The 22748-nt window shown below is 37.4% G+C and overlaps 1 protein-coding gene across 2 annotated transcripts in view; it reads left to right on the forward strand.

The window, feature by feature from the left end:
* Positions 1–22748, forward strand: part of adam10a (ADAM metallopeptidase domain 10a) — a 62104-nt gene that overhangs the window by 13785 nt on the left and 25571 nt on the right. For both annotated transcript variants that reach the window (XM_081358673.1, XM_081358674.1), the window contains exon 2: positions 20418–20653. In XM_081358673.1, coding sequence (XP_081214799.1) covers positions 20551–20653 — 103 coding nt within the window. In that variant the 5' untranslated portion in view covers positions 20418–20550. The remainder of the gene's footprint in view (positions 1–20417; positions 20654–22748) is intronic.

Raw genomic sequence — 22748 nt, forward strand, 5'->3', positions numbered from 1 at the left:
TGAAGTGAGTCTAAAGGAAGAGAACAGCTTACAAAGTAAGCTATGTTATCAGTGAGGGAGGATGCCACAACAGATGCTATATTAAATAGTCAGTAGCTATGTGTCCATCCAAAGTTGCAAATTTAACTTGTGCGCAAAATTGGGATATCGCATTAAACATTTGTGGATTTTCTATCCAGTGAGCCGAAGAGAACAAAATCGTCATTTTCTGTTAAACTGGCTCTGAATATCACTAAGAGAAATGGAAGTTGCTGCAGTAGGAGAAGTCACTGTATATAATAATTTCATATATAATAAATTACTTGCTCCTCAGAGTGCTCAGACGAAACTCCGTTATCTTGCTTTCGGAGGCAGATTCCCGCTCTTTAGGAACACAGTTGCGTAAGACAGTTCTGGGAGGTAATTATACTGAACCACTTTAATAACAGACTTTGCTCAGGCATTTCAGAAGAACACAAACCACATTTCAGGTTCTGTGCAACAAGATCGGTCCACTGGTTTAGTCTAGTTATGGCGTCCCATTGCAAAGTCACATGTCTTATTTGATGCGCATCGAGGAATTTATTCGGTAAATGTGTTTCCATCACAGTTTATGCATGTTTTCTTATCAATATAAAGTTTATTCCACTCATTATGCACATTTAGCCATTTCCATCAGCGTTTTTTTTTTATGCGATATCCCAAAATGCACATAAAAATAGGTGGATAGCTAGTGTGGTCCTCAGAAAAAGTGGATGGAGCTAAATACAAGTGAAAACAGGGTCCAAACATTGTGCTATCCAATTACTCAAACCACATTTAGTGATCGTCAGAAATGCTTGTGACTACATCGTATATGTAGTGCAAAGACTCATCTGAGAGGCATAAATACCAGGTGTAAACAGCTATCTGTTTCATCTGGATCACCCTAGATGGACATTAATGCTAGGTGTAAAGGGCCCTTGTTTGCATGAGCTCAGAGGGCTCCTTTCTCCCTTCAGACTTCAAAGGTCTCTTTTGAAGCCATTGTACTTAAACATGATGAAGGCCATCTATTGTGAAGTGGGTTCTGGGAGGCCAAAGTGTGAGTCAAGTTGATGTTTAGGAACTCTAGAGTGTGGTACAGCATATGAAGTGGCCATTTGTCATATGTGATGAAGTGTTTTTCTTTAGATACATTATTCATGAATCAGCCTAATTTTTTTTTATTTAATATGTAATAAGGTGAAAGTGCTCATTGAATGACTGCATATTTATTCATTTGTCTGTAAGTGCTTCTTGAGAATGTGTGGTAGCTTAAAAGGAAAATAGACTCAATAATTTGTAGATACACTCAATAATTTGTAGTTTTACTGTTCTTCTAAGAAGATTCATCATCTGAGGGTGGAGAATCTCTGGGAATGATTAAACATGTTAATGAGCAGACAGAAGTCATTAAATATAAATAAGTTGCCATTAGATCAGTTGCCTTCATTTCACCAGACATATTAATGGAATAGTTCACCCAAAAATGAAAATTATGTCATTTACTCGCCTCGTTGTTCCAAAGTTCCAAACCTGTATGAATTTCTTTCTTCTGCTGAACACAGAAGATATTTTGAAGAATGTCAGTAACCAGGCAGTTGATGGGGCCCCATTGATGGAAAGCATTTAATGGAATGCAGTTATTTTAATTTGTAATAATATTTCATAATACTGTTTTTACTTTATTTTTGATCATATAAAAATGCAGCCAGGGTGAGCACAAGAGACTTCTTTCAAAAACATCTTTCAAAAAATCTTACTGACCCCAAATTATTAAACGGTAGTGTACATCATGTATCAACCGATACTAATAACCCGCATGATACCAATATATCTCGGATCCCTAAATTATTTATAAAAAAAATATTCAAGGATCAGGTGATGTACACTAGCCTTGCTCCGCCCTCCTACGTTCTTCCGCTCAATTTTCATTTTCCTTCAGTACTCCATCTGGGTTTGCGGTATAATCTTGGGTTTTCTCCGGCCAATTTTTTGGCGGTCCAATCAGCGAACAGAGGGAGTGGCTGAGAACGATGACGTTGATGTTGTCTGCTAGTTTTAGTTGTAGGGTTACGTCACAACCAAACGTTAGCGATTGGTTATGGCAGATCCAGAGTGGCTCTGGGCAGATCCAATAGTTTTAAACTTCAACAGAGTACCCGCCTTCAAGGAAGAGTTAACGCTTGTCAATGGAGAGTGGCCAGACTCTCTGTACGAGAGTCTAGTAGGACCAGGCTAGATATACACAACTTTGTAATGGACAATCAGCCCAGTTTTTTTGTGCACACAAATTCCCTATAGACTGGAGTATAACATAACATCAGGCAGTGCTTTTGTGTTTGTCTAAGGAGGGTTTTGTTCAATAGGTACTATTCTCTCTGGCCCAAATTGTCCTCTGGCCCATCTCTTTATGAAAAGAGCCAGTGTGCTTTGTTTGACTGCAGGATAGTTTGCATATGACAAGCCTTGGTGTTCTCCGTTATCACTGAATGCTGTTTTGTTTTGTTCCTGACATTAACTCAACTGTATGTTCAGACACATGTAGGGTGTGGTGGTGTCTGTGGTTTAAGACCGTTGTCCGTGGCTGAAAGCAGTGTATTGATTGAAAGAAAGCAGTGCAGCAAAATGAGTGTGTGTGGTGCGCATTTGGTGTGTTTTGCCTATTGGGATTAGCGGTTTAAGCCGCAGTGGAGCATCATGCTAGAGGAGGAACAGAATGAGCCCTGGAGCTAATCTCTCCAAGGTGAGTCCACAGCCGCACTCACTCTCCTCCGCAGAAGCAGAGAAGCTTGCAAGTGAATGAATATTTAACAATGCAAGAGATTCATGGGTGGTCATACACATCACCTTATGACCTGAGCCTACTGATATGCACATCTCGTACCAGATCAGTCTGGCACCTCTTATCACTTCTCTCACTAAAAGAAAAAGATAGGCAATCTCTGTTCTGCTCCTGCAATGCCACTGGATCTCACACACGTGACTTGAAGTGATGTCAAAGTCAGAGGGAGCAGTGTATTAACATTACATTACAGTGCGTTAGCAGTCACTTTCCATTCCAAGGTGACTTGGAGTGCATCATCTATATGGCGCAGTCCATCTGGAACAACAGACTCAAATGTCTAGCTCAAGGGCACAATGGCTACAGGATCCCAGTTTTTCTCCTCTGTCATGAATGAGGGTTTGGATTGGAACCTTATGATGATCACAGCTGCCCATATATTAACTTCCCCAAGCCCTTTAATTATTGGCGAGGCTTTAGAAGACAAATATCACAAGCTCTCAGTTACTAAACAAATTCTCCAACTAAACAAAGCTGAACTGAGAGCTTGTGATTTAATCTCTTGGGAAGTAACTGTATACATCAGCGTCAAAATAGCAGGAAGGTAGAGGAGGATTGTTTGTCATTTGTGTTGACTGTTTTCAGCATTTCAGCTCGCATCAGTCTATTCCTATGGGAATCCTTCTTCTGTGATTTGCTGTTTTGGGTTGTTTGGTCCTTTGTACAGTGATTACTTTGACTGCAAAATACATACAAATTACACAATATGAACGTTGAAAAGAATCCTCACTCTTATTGGCTACCAGCTCTTTAGATCTTCTATAGTAGTGTAGCGTGGTGTAGTTTCCAGATGCAAAGTGAAAATTAGACAATGGCTCACACTTATTATCATGCTTTTCCTGCAGAGACCATGGAAGAATCATTAAAAGTTGTAAAGTTGAAGAAGTGGAAAGTATCTGAAGCCAGAAAACAGAAAGACCGACGGAGACAAAAAAATATTTTAAACTGAGTGTAAAAATCCTGAGTAGTGATGCCCAAGTTTCTTCTTTTTTGATGGACATGTAAGGGAATTAATTATTGTGTGGACTTGCTCTCTAAAAATCACTCATCAGAAATTATCATGCTGATCCATGTTGAAAGGTAGTAGTGCAACTTCTAGCACCATTGCGGTATCGGTTAAGTACATGGAAAACAGTGTTGCTAATGCTAGTTAAAAACTATTGAAAGGCCCATTTAAATGTAATCTTTTATTTTATACTGTAATCATATATGGATATGTATATATGAAGACTTCAGATGCAAAAGCCTCTAAGTGCCATCTGAAATTTTCTTCTAGAATTATCATTTTTATCAAGCTTGTATGTTTATGTTCAGTAATTACACTTTAATGGCAATGAAAATTACCTATTAATTGTCATTAAAGTGAAATTACTGAACTTAAATATACAAGCTTGATAAAAATGCTCATTTTAGAAGAAAATTTCAGATGACACTTAGAGGCTTTTGCATCTGAAGTCTATGTATGTGTGTGTGTATGTATGTGTGTGTGTGTGTGTGTGTGTGTGTGTGTGTGTGTATGTGTGTGTATGTGTGTGTGTGTGTGTGTATGTATGTGTGTGTGTGTATGTGTGTATGTATGAGTGTATGTATGAGTGTATGTATGAATGTGTGTATGTGTGTATGTATGTATGTATGTATGTATGTATGTATGTTACACTATTAAATGTAATCTTAGAAAAATGTCAAAATGAATATCTATTTTTCATACTGTACATTATAATGTTTTGGTGCCATTTAAAATGGCTGATTTTACTTTGCTATTTTTTATTAATTTGTTTACACAATATTATTTTAATAACTAGGCTATAAAATGAAAATAAATATGGTATCTGCCAGAATTTTAATATCTAGACTGCATGAGGAGAATGTGTTTAATGTTTCAATATAATATAATATAATATAATAAATACTACAACTTTTCTTAATTTCATTGTTTTTGGTAAATATAGGTTCTGAAAATAAATCCCAACATTCTCAAAAGCGGAGGTGGTATAACAGAAAGTGATTCAGACTTTGCTATGCAGACAGAGAGGGTTTTGAGAGATTATAAACACCCTCAGTGTATATATTAGCCTGGAATTTTATTGATTACACACAGTCATGATCACTGTGAAATTCCCTATCCTTCCTCTCCACCGACTGCATAAATATACCAGTCAGCGGGCACAGGATGAACCAGCACATTAAATGATTGTCTTTGTGTTTGTGTGAGAGATTTATTTATTGAGTGTCTGATGTGATGTTTCGTTCTCTCCTAAACGCTGATGCTGCACTTCTGCCAGCGTGTGTCACTCATTGCTTTTCTAGCAAAGTCTGTGGAGACAGTCTTTCTACTGATGGACTTGCTCTAATCACTGCAGGTGTTTTTTTAGAGGGCAGCTTTTTCAGCTTAATAATATTTGTTATCTGATATACCTCTGATATCTGTTAATCTCCATCACCTCTTTCTCTCTCCATTCACTACCTTGTTCATGTAAGTGGAATTGCTAAGAGGTTTGTTAGTCTCTGAGAAGGTCAGAGAGAATTACCTCTGCCATTTGGCTCCGGCCTTCAGCTCTCAGAGGTAGCAAGCTGGGCTTCAGATGCCCTCCTCAATAATGTGAATGAACTCGCTTGTTTGTGTAACCAGAATTCAGTGATAGATGCAGTATCACTTCACTGCAGGGTCTTAGCCTGTCCTGCTTTCCCACAGAGGTATCGTATAAGTCATGTCAAGTCACCTTTATATATACCACTTTATAATACAGATTGTTTCAAAGCAGCTTTACAGTAATAAACAGAAAAATAATGGTCAGTGATGCAAACAGAATCCAATTCTGCTGTAAAGCATGCAGCTCTGAAAAGGAAATAATGTTGTTTTTCAGCTGACGTCAGTTCTATGTTGATTCAGTTCTGTTCAATAGCGGTGTAAAGTTAATCATTTATGGAAGGACAAAACAGAAACAGTGATGCCATGGTCTAGCTAAGCTCAGTTCAGTTCTCATCCAGTAGTGTCAGTGCAGTCAAATCAATAATATTGCTGAATATAGCCAATAAGGTGTATTCTGTGTGGGAACTTAGTATGTGGCCTTTTTGCACAATCATGGTCAAAATAACACCATGTTTTGTTGCTGCGAATAAAAGAAGACACAGAAGAATGCACACTTTCAAACATATGTATTTATCAAATAAAATCATGCTTACTGTAAGTGTAGAGTTCTTGATGTTTCAATTAGACATTTGCATTTTATTACAATAGTTTTTCTTTATAAGGCAAATTTAGCTTATGCTAGTGACTGCTTTAAAAAAAAAGCTTAAATTTCTATATGTATTCCATGTTAAAATGTGGTTATGTGGTTTTTAGTCTTACTTCCTTAAAGCCTTTTTTTGCTTCTGTTTTTTTCCCCTTACTTCAATTACACCACATGTGTACATGTATAAGCTGGAATTACATTGGCTTATGAAATTTTAAATGAAAATTGTGCCCTGAAGCAAGAGGATTGTAATTTACAAGCCTTAAAGATAATTAATAAACTGTTATTGATGCTCCCTGAGTTAATCGTCATGATTAGGAAAAATACTGATGATTTATCGTTATTTGCACGATTAGGCCTATATAAAATATTATGTAGAGGATTATAGACAACTTAAAATTTAAATAAGCATTGTTAAGCAAAAATATAAATAAATTATAAATTACTCAGAAATATTATAAGAATTACTTTTTTAAAGGACGGTCTGTCTCCAGATCCCCATCAAATAGATTCAATACAACCAAAGAACCACCAAAACAACCTACAGAGATGAGCTGGAAAGTGACTTTTCTGCTGGAGACATTTAAATGTATAACTAATCTAAAGTTGTAGTCATGGTCAATTGAACTAGTTGGGGTGCTAAAAGAGATCCCTTTTCAGGAGTGCAATTCTACCATCGTCTTTACAAATTAGAAAATAATTTTGAATATTCTTGAATATTATTTTGATACTGCTCCTGTTTTCTCATGTATGTTGATTTATTCATTTGTGTTAATGATTTATTTGACATGATTTTGTTTTGTCTTGAATTTTATGTGTCTATGGTGAATGGTGCTTAGGTAAGGCAGGCTAACTGATTTCTTTTCAGCAGGCAGGTCACATTTTGAATAGATTTTCAACCATACTGGCACTGAAGACTACTCACCATAATCTATGTTAGGTCCACTAAGAAACTGTGTTTTATTCACGTGTCTTTCAGTGCATGACATAGGCTTTTTTGGAATGTTTGTGATTGAGGAAGAGGTTTTAGTTCTTGTCGTTGCCATGCCCAATCTAGTTTTGTAATAGTGTTGGAATTTTGTTGTTGCTGAAACCAGATTAAATCAAATATTATTGTGAAACTAAGAGTACACTTCCATTTAAACATGACTTAGGGTGTATTCACACCAGGAAAGTCCGATAGTTCACTTGCTTTGGTCCGGACCAAATAGGATGTTGATTTTTTTTGTTTGGTACGGTTCGCTTTCACACTGCTCTTTTTGCAAGTGAACCAAAATGTGTAAACAAAACCACACATGTGCTAAGGTCGTCCATTCATTGGACAGGAATTCTCAAACAGGGAAAAGCAGGAAGTGCACAAACAGGCTCAGCATGGAGATATTTCGTAATGTAATATTTGTTATTTTACTGATTTGGTGTTATTCTCTACAAACGCAATATGAAGAAACTATATGGTATAGATAAAAGCCCACCCGCACCGACAATTGATTGCTTGGGTCCTTACATGCGCTTCGTGAGGCACACTAGCTGGCACACACACACAAGGTCTCTCGCTCCCTCTTTCTCTGCCGTGCGCGCGCTCTTGCTCGCTCGCTCGCTTTAGACACAATTATGCCAAAATGTCCGTTTTGTTAAGTATCCTCATAAGAGCAGTCAAATAAAAAGGCGCAGTTTTCTGCAGTTGGGTCGGTTCATGTTCACACCGTAAACGAACCGTACCAGAGTTCGTTTGGAACCGTACCGAGACCACCTCTTCAGCTGGGTCTCGGTTCGATTGTTTGGTCCGCACCCGAGTTCGATTGCTGTATTCACACCTGCTCAAAAGGTCCGCACCAAGGGGGGAAACGAACTAGGGTTCGATTCAATCGAACCAAACGAGGCAGGTGTGAATACACCCTTAAACTTTAAAATGGCACAGATTTATTATGACAGCATATATAGCATTACATAGACCCCTTCACTGTGGCAGTGCTCTTGAACTCTGCAACAGTTTAATTTTGATTTGTGATGGGTTTTTTTTTTTTGTACCCATCTCATCCACTCCTGCTGTTCCCAGTGCAAATAAAAACTGTCTGTTATGTCAGTACGAATGAGCGCAGAGGCATTATATTTGATTGGATTAGATATTGAAAATGACTGAGCATTTTAAAATGACTCAATTTCTTTTCCCTTTGAAATATAATTGCAGAAGTGGTCATGATACCAGGCTTTTATAACTCTGCTAAGTCATGTTTTTTTTGTAGTCATGAGAGGTATTGTGTGTGTGTGTGTGTGTGTGTGTGTGTATGTATGATAAATAATAAACATTGTATTTCTTTTGCTTAAAACAGGCAAGGCAGGGTCACATGTACTTCATGTGATGCATATCTCCCCTCTCACTCCCTCATGTGAGCTCAGAGAACAGAGAGATTAGGAAAAGTTGAGAATGAACAAAGACTCTCCTTACATTTCTCCTGAAATTCCTAAAGAATGAGTGTTGGGCATGTGATCAAAATAAGATCCCTTCTGTCTGTGAGAAGTCTTATTTTTCTTCTCTCACTGTAATGATATTAGTTTTAATTAGGGCTGCACGATTCAGTCGTGTGTTTATAAGTCATGTTTAATCAATCGAAGCGTATCAGTTTTCTGTTTATTCAGCTACAGCAAAAGGGATTTCCTGGAATGATCTATATGGGGAGGCTGCAGACCTGGAGCCGGTAGATATATACGGCCCTGGCATTTTTACGCCCCTGTTGTTCCAGATGCGTCCAGTTGTGGGGTACTGCAAAATAACATCATTAAATCGACGCTCGAAACTTACACATTAATAACCGTCCCGTCCATAGACTTTGTTCATTTAAATATAATCGTTACAGTGTAGATCTGCAAATATCTGTCGATATTCAGTTGGGCTTCACTCTCTTCACTCAGCCTACAGAAGACTATTTGTTTTTGTGAATTAAAAAATTAATAATACACATAGTTGGATCAGATGACAAGTAATGATATATGACCTACTGTAGAATAGTTACTGAGTGAAATATGTTGTTGTGAATTTATATAAAGTTACATTTAGATACATTTAAACTTATATTTAGCCCATTAGACATCCAGTACCGTGTAATCATATGGATCCTCGATGAAATATCTGCTGTACTATTTTTATTGGTCGTCATACAGCTACAAAACATCATAGCATTTTATGAATACAAACACAATACAAAAAAAATTCCAAGGGCCATTTAGAAGAAAGAGACAATATTGTTCTTCACCGATTTTTTTTATTTTATTTTTTATTAACACCATTTATGAATTATGATGACTCCCATAGATGACTCCCCTATGGCTTGCCACTCTTCTTTAACTGTTTTTCTATCCTCCTCCTATTTTGGCCATTGATGATGGACTGTGCAGAGAAAATTGAAAATGACATTAAAAACATGTCCATGTATGTCTCTGTAAGTCGTTTAGTTACTAGACAAGCTATTGGTTTGGAATGCAGTAAAAAAAAAGAGATGGGTGTTTATAGTTTATACAAGTTTAGAGAGAGAGAGAGATTTTCATTTCCCCAAGTAGTTAAAGCAAACACACTAGGGATGTAAACGGTTAATCGATTATCGATTAATTGTCGACAAGAATTTACTCGATTAAATAAAATTATTGTCGGTTAATTGAACATTGCGAACGTGCACGAGATTCTCGCGGGCGGCGAGAGACCCGACACAAACTTGAGGCGGCAAAAAAGAAACCAAACATGAGGCGGTCAAAACGGAGGGAAATGTGGGAGCATTTCAGAAACAGAGCTGCCAGCCCTCACGCATCACACCACACATCCATTATCTCATGCACAGAAAAATCGCGAAGCTAGACAGAGGCGGGGTGCGTTTCCCGAAAGCATCGTTGGCCAACTAGGTCGCAAGTTCATCGCAATGTCCACTGAACTCTATTGGTAACGACGGAACTTGCGACCATAGTTGGCCAACGATGCTTTCGGGAAACGCACCCCAGGTTAGCTATGATATATAAAAACTCAGCTCTCAGATTCTGTCAATTTTATTACGAAATTCAAACAATAAATACCGTTTTGGCGCTTGTAAATGTTATGTGACAGATCCCTAGCGCACGTGAACCGATCATCTCAAACGCTACTAGCTAATAGTAAAAAAATAACACGAACACTGTTGAAAGATACAGTACAACTTACCGAAATGTATATTTCTCATACATAATATCGATCAATCAGTGTTTTTCATCAGCGTGAATAGGTCAATAACATAGCTGGAGAACAATTATCTCACATTTACCTCAGGAAAGCCATTTAATGAACATAATATAGGCTATAGCACGTAGTTGGCAAGAAAAGAAATAGCTATAGAGAGTATTTTGCTAAATATGTGTTCTATATTACATATTTATTATATTTTTACTTGTATCATTAAACAAAGTTATTATAATAAAAAACGCATCATATTTAATTATTTTTAACCTTAAATAATAGCCTACTACCAGCTGATAGGGCTTTCTGTATGTTTACAGCATTAGGTGAGTTGTTTTTTTTTTCTTGAGAAAAATTAATGTCTATCTTGTGTAGCCTACCTAATATTTATCCAAACGAGTCAATATTAATTAAAATCACAATACCGGTAATTGAATTGAAATAATAAAAAAGCGTAGCTTACCAGAAATTGTACCATGTAAACATTGTAACATGTTGTCACTAAACCTAATAAAATTCAGTTTAGTTACTAAAATGTTAGTGACAATCACAATACACTTATTGTGATGCAATTTTTTTTTTACAATTATTATTTTTTTTTATGTATTTTAATTTTCTGTGCATAATTTATTTTGTTAAACTACATAAATTCCATTATCTGTACCGTATCCCAACTGTTACAATAAAACATCAGTTGAGCAATATAACATGCATTTTTATTCAGTATAAGCAATATTTTGCTTTTTATGTTAAAGACACTATTGATACCGTGAGAAATTTACATTCTCAGGAAAATAGCCGCTTATCAATTAATCGTTAATCGATCGATAAGGTCAATCAACTAATGATTAATGAATTAATCGATAATTTGCATCCCTAAAACACACACATTTGAGATGCAAGTTAAAGAGAACTTGGTAAAGACAGAGTATGATAAAACCCACATTAAGTGAACATACCCTACATTTTAGTCCAGATCAGTAAGCTATTTTAAGAAAAATGTATATTAAGATATAAATTACATAATTAGATAATTTCATTTATAAGAAAACTCAAACCAGAATCTAGATTCAAACCATATGGGAAAAGTTTTTAATGTGGGTTTTATCATGTATGACGTTGGAAATAATCAAAATATTTGAGTTAATGTGCAGTTCAACTCTTTACTTAGAGAGAGAAATTTACATACATATGTCTATTATAAATGTGTCTTTTAAAAAACAAGTTGACATATTTCCAAATATCTACTCAAATGTTGCCCCAGAAACCATGTGGAGTATACTAAACAAGGTCTTACCAGAAGAGGCCATCTCACGTAAGCTAAAGACAGGCAACAAAAGAAAATTAAAAAGAAAATTAATTTCGAAAGTGAGTAGAGAAGACTAGGGGCAGCTGAACCTACACGTGGTTAGACAGAACATCAACCTGACCGTCAAGAACTTTTTGTCTCTCGAAAAAATGTTTAGACCCATCCATTGATATATAGAAATTAATTGATATCTACCTACCCTAGCTTTATCTAGCTAAATAATAAATGCTGCATCAAATGTTTGTCAAATGCACACTGTTTGTTGTCTTTGGTTTTAGAAGCAAAAAAGAAACTGAGCAACACACAGCTTAAAAATAATATTTCATGAAACTTTGCTGAGTGTTTTTCTGACTGTGATCTTCAGGTTTTTGAAGTTTTTTTTTCTTTTTTTCTTTTTTTTGTGCAATGCCCTTCAGATTTCCTGCCACACAAAAACTTGTTCACATTTTTGAAGGATTTCATCTGCTGTCCATGATCACTGTAAAGGGGCTTGAAGCACAGAGGTGGCTGAAATAATAAAGAAAGTGCTGTGAGATCAGAGCAGGGTTACAAAAATGTGCGCATTAACCCACCAAAAGGACTACAGGTAACTGCCAACTAGCATGTGCATTCTGCACCTGAATGTAAGGAAATGACTGTTTATTTCAGCAGGTATTAATCAATAGTCATTAATCAATGTATTTGTCATTCAAAAAGGGAAACCAAAACTAAAACTGCAGATACACAGACCGTAGAACAAAACAGCGCTTGCATTGCTTACCATTTTTAATATCAGTCACGCTGATTACCTGCTTCATTCCAGGCGGCTCACGTTGTTATGAAAATATTTGCATATTAGAATGATCAGGTAAGATGACAAAATTAGAACATCCTTCAGTCTGTGGCGTCTTGACTTTGCATGCATTTATTCTAATATAGTATTTAATTCTATATAAATATTTGTGATTAATCGATTTGACAGCACTAGATATTTTCCAATGTTGTAAACTCCTGATATATTTTTTTTCCCAGGATTCTTTGATGAATAGAAAGTTCAAATGAACAGCATTTATTTGAAATAGAAATCTTTTGACCCTCCTTCAATGCAAGCCAACATGATTTATTTGCCAGTTTTATCGTCAAGATCAGTCACTTAGAAAAGCAATAGCACAATTTAAAGTTCATGTCTGTAGTTGCTACGAGATGAGTTTCAATAGCAATACTGAAGCTTTCCTTTGCAAGCACTGCTAATGATTCAATCTCTCACTCACTCACTCACTCACTCACTCCTAAAAAACACGCTTCATCATCATGTCAGTGATCTCTACAGTTCAAATATGTCCTTTGTGTAGTGGTATGTGCTATACAGGAGATGTTGACTCATCACCAGATGTTTTTTTTTAATGAGGTTTGAAACGTTCTTAGAAAACTTTCCTGTCCATCCATCAGATGGATTAAAGCGCCTGCACCTGAATCTCTGCAGCTGTGCTCCGGTGTTCTTATTCATCTATACCACTCACTGTCACTGTGTCCTCTCTCTGTACTGGAACTCCTGCTCCATTGGCTTGTCCCTGATGTTTATGTCCTGTTGCTCTAAATTGGATTTGGAGTGAGGTGCTCCTCTAGGGCATTCAGCAAGGAAGCTACTAATCTTACTGGCATGGTACATCATAACAATATAGTGCACAATAAAGGTTTGGGATCAGTAAGGTTTTTTTTAAATGTTTTTGAAAGAAGTCTCTTATGTTCACCAAAGCCGCATTTATTTGATAAAAAATACAGCAAAATGGTAATATTGTGAAATATTATTACAATTTAAAATAATGGTTTTCTATTTTATTATATTTTAATGTAGTTTATTCCTGAGATGCCTAAGCTGAATTTTAGCAGCTGTTGCTCCAGTCTTCAGTGTTACATGATCCTTCATAAATCATTCTGATTTGGTGCTCAAAAAACATTTGTTGTTATAATCAGTGTCAAGTAATCACAGTTGTGCTGCTTTGTGGAAACCGTGATACTATTTTCAGTCTGTTTCAAGAACTGTTGAATAAAAGTATTAAATTCTCTTCAGTAGTTTTTTCTTGCTTTTGGTTGTCTCACTGGGTAATGGGTATTGTAAAGCACTATTCTTCACGAGGCTACTTCAGAATGGTTCATATTTTTGGTAAAGTGCTGTACAATGAACCTTTTAATTGAGTAGTATTGGATCTAATTATATAATTGCATTTATATTCTAGGAATCCGATTTCTCACCTGTACTTGCCCGCAGTGGTGCAGTCTGCAATTAAGTCTGTTGTATTGATTCTGTGTGGCACGCAGCATTGAACACAGACAGACTGGCAAGGAAAGTTGATTCAGACCCGCTATGCACTGCAGGATCAATGGCTTCTCTGGCGTCTGACAATTCATTCCCCATTTTCTTGGTTTTTGTTTACTCATAGAGCAAGCATCCATGTCTACAGCCCTCTAGCACCCAGATGGGCCGATCTGTGTCTCGGTAATGAGTCTTTGGAATGGAGTGTGATAAAAATAGGTAGCTTTAAAGAGGAGAGAAGGACAGGAGGAAAAAAAAGTCCAGCTCATAGAAGTCAGAGCCCTGATTTCTGCTGTGATTCACTAAACTCTCTCGATGTTTCCTTATCTTCTTAGCGGTGTGAATTTAGCTAATTTTCCTGCTTGATTTCTATGCAGATAAATCACCCCAGAGTTGGCCATTGCATCGTCTGTGTTTTTTCTACATTTTGTGTCATCATGTCATCAATCATGTTATGGCATCAAGTAAAATGAAGTAAAAAAATGTGTTGTTGTTATATACATTTTTGTGTATTTTTAATGTATTAATTTTAACTAATGTATTATCATTTTTGTTTTGTTTAATTTATTAATAATAATAATAAATTATTTATTTGCTTATTATTATTATTATTATTATTACTATTAGTACTATATTATTATTATTGATATTATTGTTGTTGTATTTATTATTTTTGTATTACTAATTTATTTTATTATTATTATTATTATGTATTATTATTATTATTATTATTATTATTATTTAAGAGTTGGTTTGCTGGTGATAGGATTAGTATTGTTTGTGAGTGATGATTTAGAGTTTACAAGTATCCTGTTCCTTCCTTGTCTCTGTTGTTTTTGTAAAGGTGAGGCATTTCATTCAGGACAGGTAGAGCCCAGATCAGGTCAATGAGACAGGCAGTTTTGTAATATAGGGATGTTCTTCTCATTTGCGTTTACCTGCTCTGTCCTGACCCAATTCAGCTGACAATTTTCAACAGTCATCTTTAACTAGCTTAATGCTTCATTATTTATTCTTACACACACACACACACACACACACACACACACACACACACACACACACACTCTCTCTCTCTCTCTCTCTCTCTCTCTCTCTCTCTCTCTCTCTCTCTCTCTCTCTCTCTCTCTCTCTCTCTCTCTCTCTCTCTCTCTCTCTCTCTCTCTCTCTCTCTCTCTCTCTCTCTCTCTCTCTCTCTCTCTCTCTCTCTCTCTCTCTCTCTCTCTCTCTCTCTCTCTCTCTCTCTCTCTCTCTCTCTCTCTCTCTCTCTCTCTCTCTCTCTCTCTCTCTCTGAGACACACACACACTCAATATTCCCTACTGTTTTTTACCGCCTCCATCTCCCGTCTGTCATAGCACACTCTAGTAAAGCGTTCATTTATCGCTGTAGTAAACAAGGGAAGTATTATGTACTCAGTAATTGTCCTGTTGCCTTATCACGCTGTCTTCATAGACTTATGTAGTTGCCGTTTATGCTAGTTGGTGTCATCCTTTTTTTTTTTTTTTTTTTTTTTGACTGTCATTACCCTGCATCAGAAATCCACTTATATTCAGATGAAGGGGCTGAGCTGGTGGATGTCATTAATTTCAGATGCATTACTGTAAACGTAATTGAAAGTGTTGAGTGCTGGGTAATTACATAGCACATGCTGGTTGGAGTAAATTGGGTGGGATATTCCCGGAACTGCCTTTTGCGGTGAAAGTGATGCTGTCAGGGGACAAATGATCACAGTGGGAACCCAGATGGCTCCTTTTGGCTTTTTGGATGTTCACACAGAGGAGTTTGCTGGGTGCTTGACAACTGCAAGAGAAATGCGATGATTCACTATGGAGCTAATGAAGGCATGCTGGTCCTCAGCTGATGAGGGGGCCGTCTCTCCTGGCTCTGAGGTCGAGTGCTATCAGAGTCTAATGATGTGTTGGTGGTGGGACCCATTAAAATCACGATCAGCCGTCTGCTGGCATATTAGGGATGAATGAAATTAATTGTGGAACTTTAAGGGTAGGGTCACACCAAACCGGTGCCAAAGAACTAGTGCTGATGAAAGCCGACTGTATTGTCACCTCGCGTTGCCTGCGTCGGGGCAAAAAAACTGCACTTAAACACACCAAGAGAACTACAGCTGACAACTGTCTATTTCTGCACATGTATTCGTCTATATACGTCATTCAAAGGGGAAACAGACGCTGCAGATACACACTGTAAACAAAGCAGCGTTTGCTTAGCATTTTGAAAATCAACCCTGCTGATCCCTTTTCTTTATTCCACTCCGCTCATGTTCATTTTTAAATATTCGCCTAGGAACACTCACATGCTGAATCGGCCCCCCAAAAAACAGACTGCGTCCGACTAGAGCCAACGGTGCGGAACACACAGAAAAACTAAGTCAGCTAACGCTCATGGTGTGCTCTTGGTGTGTCCTGGACTTAACACCCCTTTCTTTCTCTTACCCACAAATATTTTTGTTGAGTGGGCATCTTTCTTAGTCTGCATATGTGTTTGTATTTTCCTGTGTGTTTAGATTTGCTGAGTTCAGGTTTTTCTGATTGCTTGTATTAATGGCTAGTAACAGACATCCCAGATGTTCCCTTCCTGTCATCACATGGAGATAAATATAGCCCTCTGCAGTAGTGGTAAATGGAAAGGCTGCTAATTTGTTTGAGGAGCAAAAGTGGTGACCAAGGTGCTCTGTAATCTGTCTCGTAGCGTTGGGTTAGAGTCCACCTTAGTCGATTCCAAGTCAAATACAAGTCTTTAACCAAACAAGTCCTAGTCAAGTCCAAAAGGTCAGTCCAACTAAACCATATTACTGTATTTCATTAAATCAATATCTTTTTTTTAACCAACTTATGAAACATCAATTTTAAATGTAACAAAAGCAAACCTCTATTGAATCTTGCTGTTTTGATTTTTGATTTCACATCATCTCATCATAAATATTATCAGCAAACTTAAAGTTATGTAATGGAAGTTATGGCCGACTTTATTTTTTTGTATTTTGACATTTCTGTATTTGTGACAATTATTGACTTTCGTGACAATGCAATACTGACTTTTTGGGTGGGGTTTGAGTGTTTTCCCACCCTTGAGGGTTAAATAAGATGGTGGATCGTGGATGTTGTTTGTGATAACATACTGACTGAAGTTCTCTGAAGACAAACACCCACATTGTTCTGCCATTGTAACTAGATGATTGATATCTAATCAGTGATTTAAAGATTGACTAAATAGTACAAAGAGCTGGATTCATGGAGCATCAGTGCAATAATATGAAATCAGCCGTGTCTGATTTTGTTGATACCTACATAAATGATTGAACTTGCACTGTTGTGCAAAATGGCTTGTGAAAACTTTGTTAGTGAGTCAGGATGGACTTCCTGCGTCACTTCCTTTTGTCTGAACGTAACATTTCACCAGGTTTCACAAGAAGGAACATGTAATACACTCATTCCTTGAATCTCTGCCACTTTGTCCCCAAAAAATGTAGTTATTTTTACCTGTCAGTGCTCGTTCTGAGGTATGCGTGTCTTTTGTGTGTTAAAGCATGGGTTAGTGACAATGTATGAATGGTACTGTATGAACATGTACTGTATGTTCTACGGAACTAATGTCCCTCTGTGCTAGAGAATCTGTTCTGCAGGCTGTTAGGTTTACTGCCATGAAAGTTTGCCACATTAACACGTTCAGTTAGAATCAGTGTGTCACAAAAAAACCTCTCATCTTAAAGAATGAGTCCCCCTTAAACATGAAAATTCTGTCCTTATTTACTCACTCTCATGTCTAAACCCACATGACTGTTTTTTTCTGTATGCTTTTATATTTCTATGATTAATATTTTTTTTTTAACCTTTTTGAAGCTTGACATCTTCAATCATTCATTGTAATTTCATTGAAAAGGGGAATTACTACGTTGTGGGGACCAGAAGTCCGCACGAAAATAATAATACCAGTCATTTTTAACCTATGGGGGATTTTTTTTTTTTTTGCGTTTTTCTTTAGCTTATAAATAATACAGAATGATGTTTTTTGAGAATGTAAAATGTAAATGTAAAACGTTTTCTGTGATGGGAAGGTTTAAGAGAAGGGTTAGGGTTAGGGAACAGAATCTACAATTTGTATTTTATTAAAATCATTATGTCTATGGAAAGTCCCCATAAAACATGGAAACCCAACTTGTCTGTCTGTGTGTGTGTGTGTGTGTGTGTGTGTGTGTGTGTGTGTGTACTTGACCATATTTTGGGGACAAATTATTTGTTTTCTGTTTTCAGTTTTCTATACATTGAATACATGTTTTCTTGTTGGAGTAAGATTAGGCATTGTCTATAATTAATATACAGTAATTACCTGTATATAGAAACAGTGGATTTCTATGTTATATCCTCATTTAGATGGCGAGCAAACGTGTGTGTACGTGTGCATGTGTACGTGTGAAGGGGAGTTTTAATTAGAGTTCTGAGAATGGCCTGACCTCCTCCACCTGCCTGTTCTACCTTCAGGACTCTCTGTTCTTTAGTTTCCTCTCCCTTTTTTCCTCCTCATACTCTTCATCTTTCTCTATTTCTCTCACATTGTTGTTCTCCCTTTCTTCATGTCACTATTGGTGTATGTTAGCAGCGAGTTTCACCCACACAAAGGCCAAACCCATTCTGGGAGGAGCACAGAGATGTTTTCCGCAGAACTAGGAGTGTTTACCACAGGGACGGGGCTCCACCCCTTGGCTTTTGAATCTTCCTGTTCCTGTACTGAGCCTTTTATGATATTCAGCTTTGTTTTTATTAGATCAATACCTTTTGTTGTTTTGCACATTACGGTAATATCTTCTCTCTAGCTAACATTATTAAAATCTCCCCAGATGAGGCACATCTTGAGCGCATCTCTTGTCTGGCTACTTTAGTCCCTAATGTAGTAGAGACAAAAGCTTCACACACAGACACATGCACACACATCCATACTGGGGCTCAGCTGCACCACTGAAGCATGGTTGACGCCTGATCTCGTTTATCCTGAGGGAATCTAGGATGTCAGTGATGGTGCGCAGGGTGGTCAAGGCCATTTCAGCAGAGCAGGACATTTCTCTCTGTCAACAGAACAAATGACTGATGTAATCTGCACACAAATTACTCTGCAGAAAGCTCTGCGGATAACAATAGACTTGTAATGCCATATACATTCCCCAACCCTTGCATTTTTGTTTATTACAAATTATTGGGTGAGCAATATATTTTGCTGATAAGTGTCAGAGGCAAACCTTTATTTTGACGTTTATTTTTTAGACATTACTTTATTTTAATCTTTTATTAAGAACATTTAGCATAACAATTCATTTAGCTTTTGTTAATATGATATTCTAATATTGATCTAGCAGTGGGTATAACGGCAGTGGGCATCAAGTGCCCCTTTCGCACCGAAAGTTCTAGAAACTTAGTACTAGGAACTAGCCACCAGGGTGGTTCCCCGAGATTTAAATGTTCCCCTAGGGCCATTTCCTGGTTGAATTCGCACCACCAGTATAGGAACTCTGAAGTGACTTAAGCCGCACTTGTAGTGACTTTTATTTTGACTGCGCGGTGGACTTTTTATTTTGAGAACGCCAGAGCCTAAGCACACAATGCTCACATTCCCCGTCTTAATCAGTTTACGATCTGTTTAACAATCCTGTCTAATACAGTACGTTATTTGATTGAACTGTTATACAAAGATATAAATAGTATGTGAAAAAGTATTTGCGTTTGCCGTGTGGTTGATGCCCAATGTCGCTAGCTGAGCAGAAATACATAATCATCTTTCGCTTGGTGCCCTCAAACTTGCGTTGGATTTTCTCATTAGCGTAAAGGTTGAGGTCCATCTACCACTGTTTTCCATGTTTGTAGAGTTAGTTTGTGGAGTAAATATATAGGCTATAATCTGTGCGTACCATAGTGTGTACATGGCTTTTTTTTAAAATGGTGGTGTGACACGGTATGTTGTTGTGGGAAGGAGGCAGAAACCGGCGAACGTTCAACAAATTTTAATAAATAAATAAACACATACGAAAACGAAAGTAAGTAGTTTGTCAATTAAAGTGCCAAGCTACGTCTTTGTTACTGTTTTGAATAAGTAACCTCTAGTGGCGAAACTTTCACACCGTGCCTTTAAACAACGAAAGTGGATATGAAAAAAAAATTATTATAGCGTTTGTCTTTCTGGGCCTGATGGTGGGGTCTTACCCAGTGGAGTGCACAATCCACTTTATTACATATTCCTACATGTCAGTATGTCACGAGTTAATTACCCAGATGCCTCATTTTGAATCACTGTGAGTCATTCACCAGCACCTAGTGTTTTTTGGAGAATCCTAATGACCTAACGGGAAATGAAATAATCTGAAGGGAAGATATTATTTGATTATAAATGCTAGTAAATGAGGAAAAAATAATTTTGGCATTGAGAAATGCTGGTTGGCAGACTTTCCTTATTCCTCCCTTATCTCAGTTTCAGTAATGCTCTGCATTCTAATTCTTGGCTCAGACTGTTTGTATTGTTGATGTATTTTGGTATTGAGCATCTCAAATATTGTGTGTCTTTTACGCATCCACCTCTGTTGGGACACGTTGTGTACATTCATGGGCAACTTCACAGTCCATTAATCTTATTTTCTTTCTCTGTCTCCTTCCATCAGGCATTTTAACCTTCGGATGAAGAGGGACACCTCTCTCTTCTCTCCCGATCTGAAGGTGGAAGTTTCTGGAGAAGAGATCCCCTACGACACCTCTCACATTTACACTGGAGAAATTTATGGTGAGCATGGAACCTTTTCAGCACTATCTCATACACACACTTGCACATGTGTCCACCTCAACACATGCTCTGGACTGTTGCCACGAATTAATTCTGTCTAAAATCACTGACTGTAAAGAATACACTCAAAATCCCTGCATAATCATACAAACACTACTATTACTGTTTCTGTGGAAACCATTAAGCCATTTTATCAGGATTCATTGATGAATAGAAAGATCAAAAAAACAGCGATTATTTAAAATGTATCTTTTGTAACATTATAAATGTATTTACTGTCACTTTTGATCAAATTAATACATCCTTTCTGAATAGAAGTATTAGGCTAATCTTTCAAACAAAAAAAACTTGAACAGTAGTTTAAGAATCAGACAATTATTTAAAGGGGTCATATAATGTCATTTTTTCACAAGCTAATATGATTCTTTAGGGTCTAAATTAAAAGTTTGTAATATACTTTAATTAAAAATTCTCATTAGTATTGTAAGAAAACGCTAATTTTACCTGGTCAAAAACAGCTCTGTTTTCAGCACGCCGTTTGAGTGCATGTGTCTTTAAATGATAATGAGCTTTGCTCACCCCGCCCCTCTGTTCTGTACGCACACCGTTTGTAACACAATAACACAATAACCATAACGCGTTGTTCATTATAAACATGGGATTATGAATTACATTGAGAACGTCATACATAGAAAACATGCCGTAATGTACCCTGAGTGTAAAAATAGCCGCATTCATCATGAAGCGTGCAGCAAGCGATTTGCAAAGATTAATATAAAGATTATTAGAAAGGTCAATAAAACGTTACACTCACTTCAGTTCTTCTGGAGGTGCAGCAGGAACACAAATAGTTGGTACGGATCCTTTTTTCAGGAGCAGCTTCTTAGCAAAACCAGCTTTATACTGACCTTCGTTTGTAAAGCAGACCGGTGTGTGAAATGATTCGCGCAAACATGAAAGCATTGACGTTGATCGTGGGAAATATTCCCTTCGAAAACAAACTCAGCCACTGCGTCTTCAGCGGTTCGGATTTAGGAACATCAATATGACTGCTGTGTTCGTTATTACACCCAAGAACAGAACACCACAATCACGCCACTCTACTCAGTGCTGTGCTCCAGCTTATCAACAGTGAACGCGCCTGTCGGCGCGGGCTATGATTGACAGCTCGCTCACGAGGGCGCGAGGGCGGTTCTGAGTTGAAACGCTGCTGTCAATCAACCATCGTGGGAGGGGTGTCGATTTTGTGACGTCACAAAATCGAACAGCTTGATTTGAGATGGGAGGAAACATATAAGATTAAAAAAAAAAAACACGTGTAAATTTTTCTTTTGTTCCAGACCAAAAAACACACAAAACATTTAGTCCTGGTCTGCTTAGCGTTCATATTGCCATTTTTCAACACCGAACCTAAAGATACCGCACCTAAAGGCGTCCTGTCTCATCGTCCTGTTTTTGGTTTGTTTACATGTCTTTGGTCCGTTGCATTCATATTTAATTCGAACCGCACCAGAGTTAGTTTAGAAGCGGACTGAGACCCATCTTTTCAGTGGTCTCTGTCTGCTTGTTTGGCACGCACCAGGGTTCGAATGGCAGCGTTCAAACTTATTCAAATGAACCCCACTAACAGAGCAATCGCACCAGGGTTCGTTTTAATCAAACCAAACATGGCAAGTGTGAACACACCCTAAAAGAAAATGTAAAATGTCCTGGAAAATCTTGTTGTTGTCCTGGAAAATAATTTTTTAACAAAGAGTTTATCCCTGGCCCAAAACAATTAACACTAGCTGCAGAAATTTATATGTTCAGTCTGACTGCTCTGATTTCGCATGGTTTATGCGACTTTCTCACTCCACATAAAAAGTAATTTTCAGACGTTGTTCTTGGAAACATTGCTGCAGAAGCAAGGTTGTGTTGTTACAAGTGTCGGGCGGGCAGAAATATATAGTTTATTTCTGACATTTTTGATCTGCGTTTTATTGTTAAGGTTGTAAGGGGTATAGAGTCAGGCTCTTTCTTCGTTTTTGGTTTGTAAAAGGTGAAAAATGAAGGTGTGCCCTGTCATAGAGCAGAACCTCTGATGCACACATCCTGC

This window comes from Scardinius erythrophthalmus, assembly GCF_964197995.2.
Source record: "Scardinius erythrophthalmus genome assembly, chromosome: 2".
NCBI lineage: Eukaryota > Metazoa > Chordata > Actinopteri > Cypriniformes > Leuciscidae > Scardinius > Scardinius erythrophthalmus.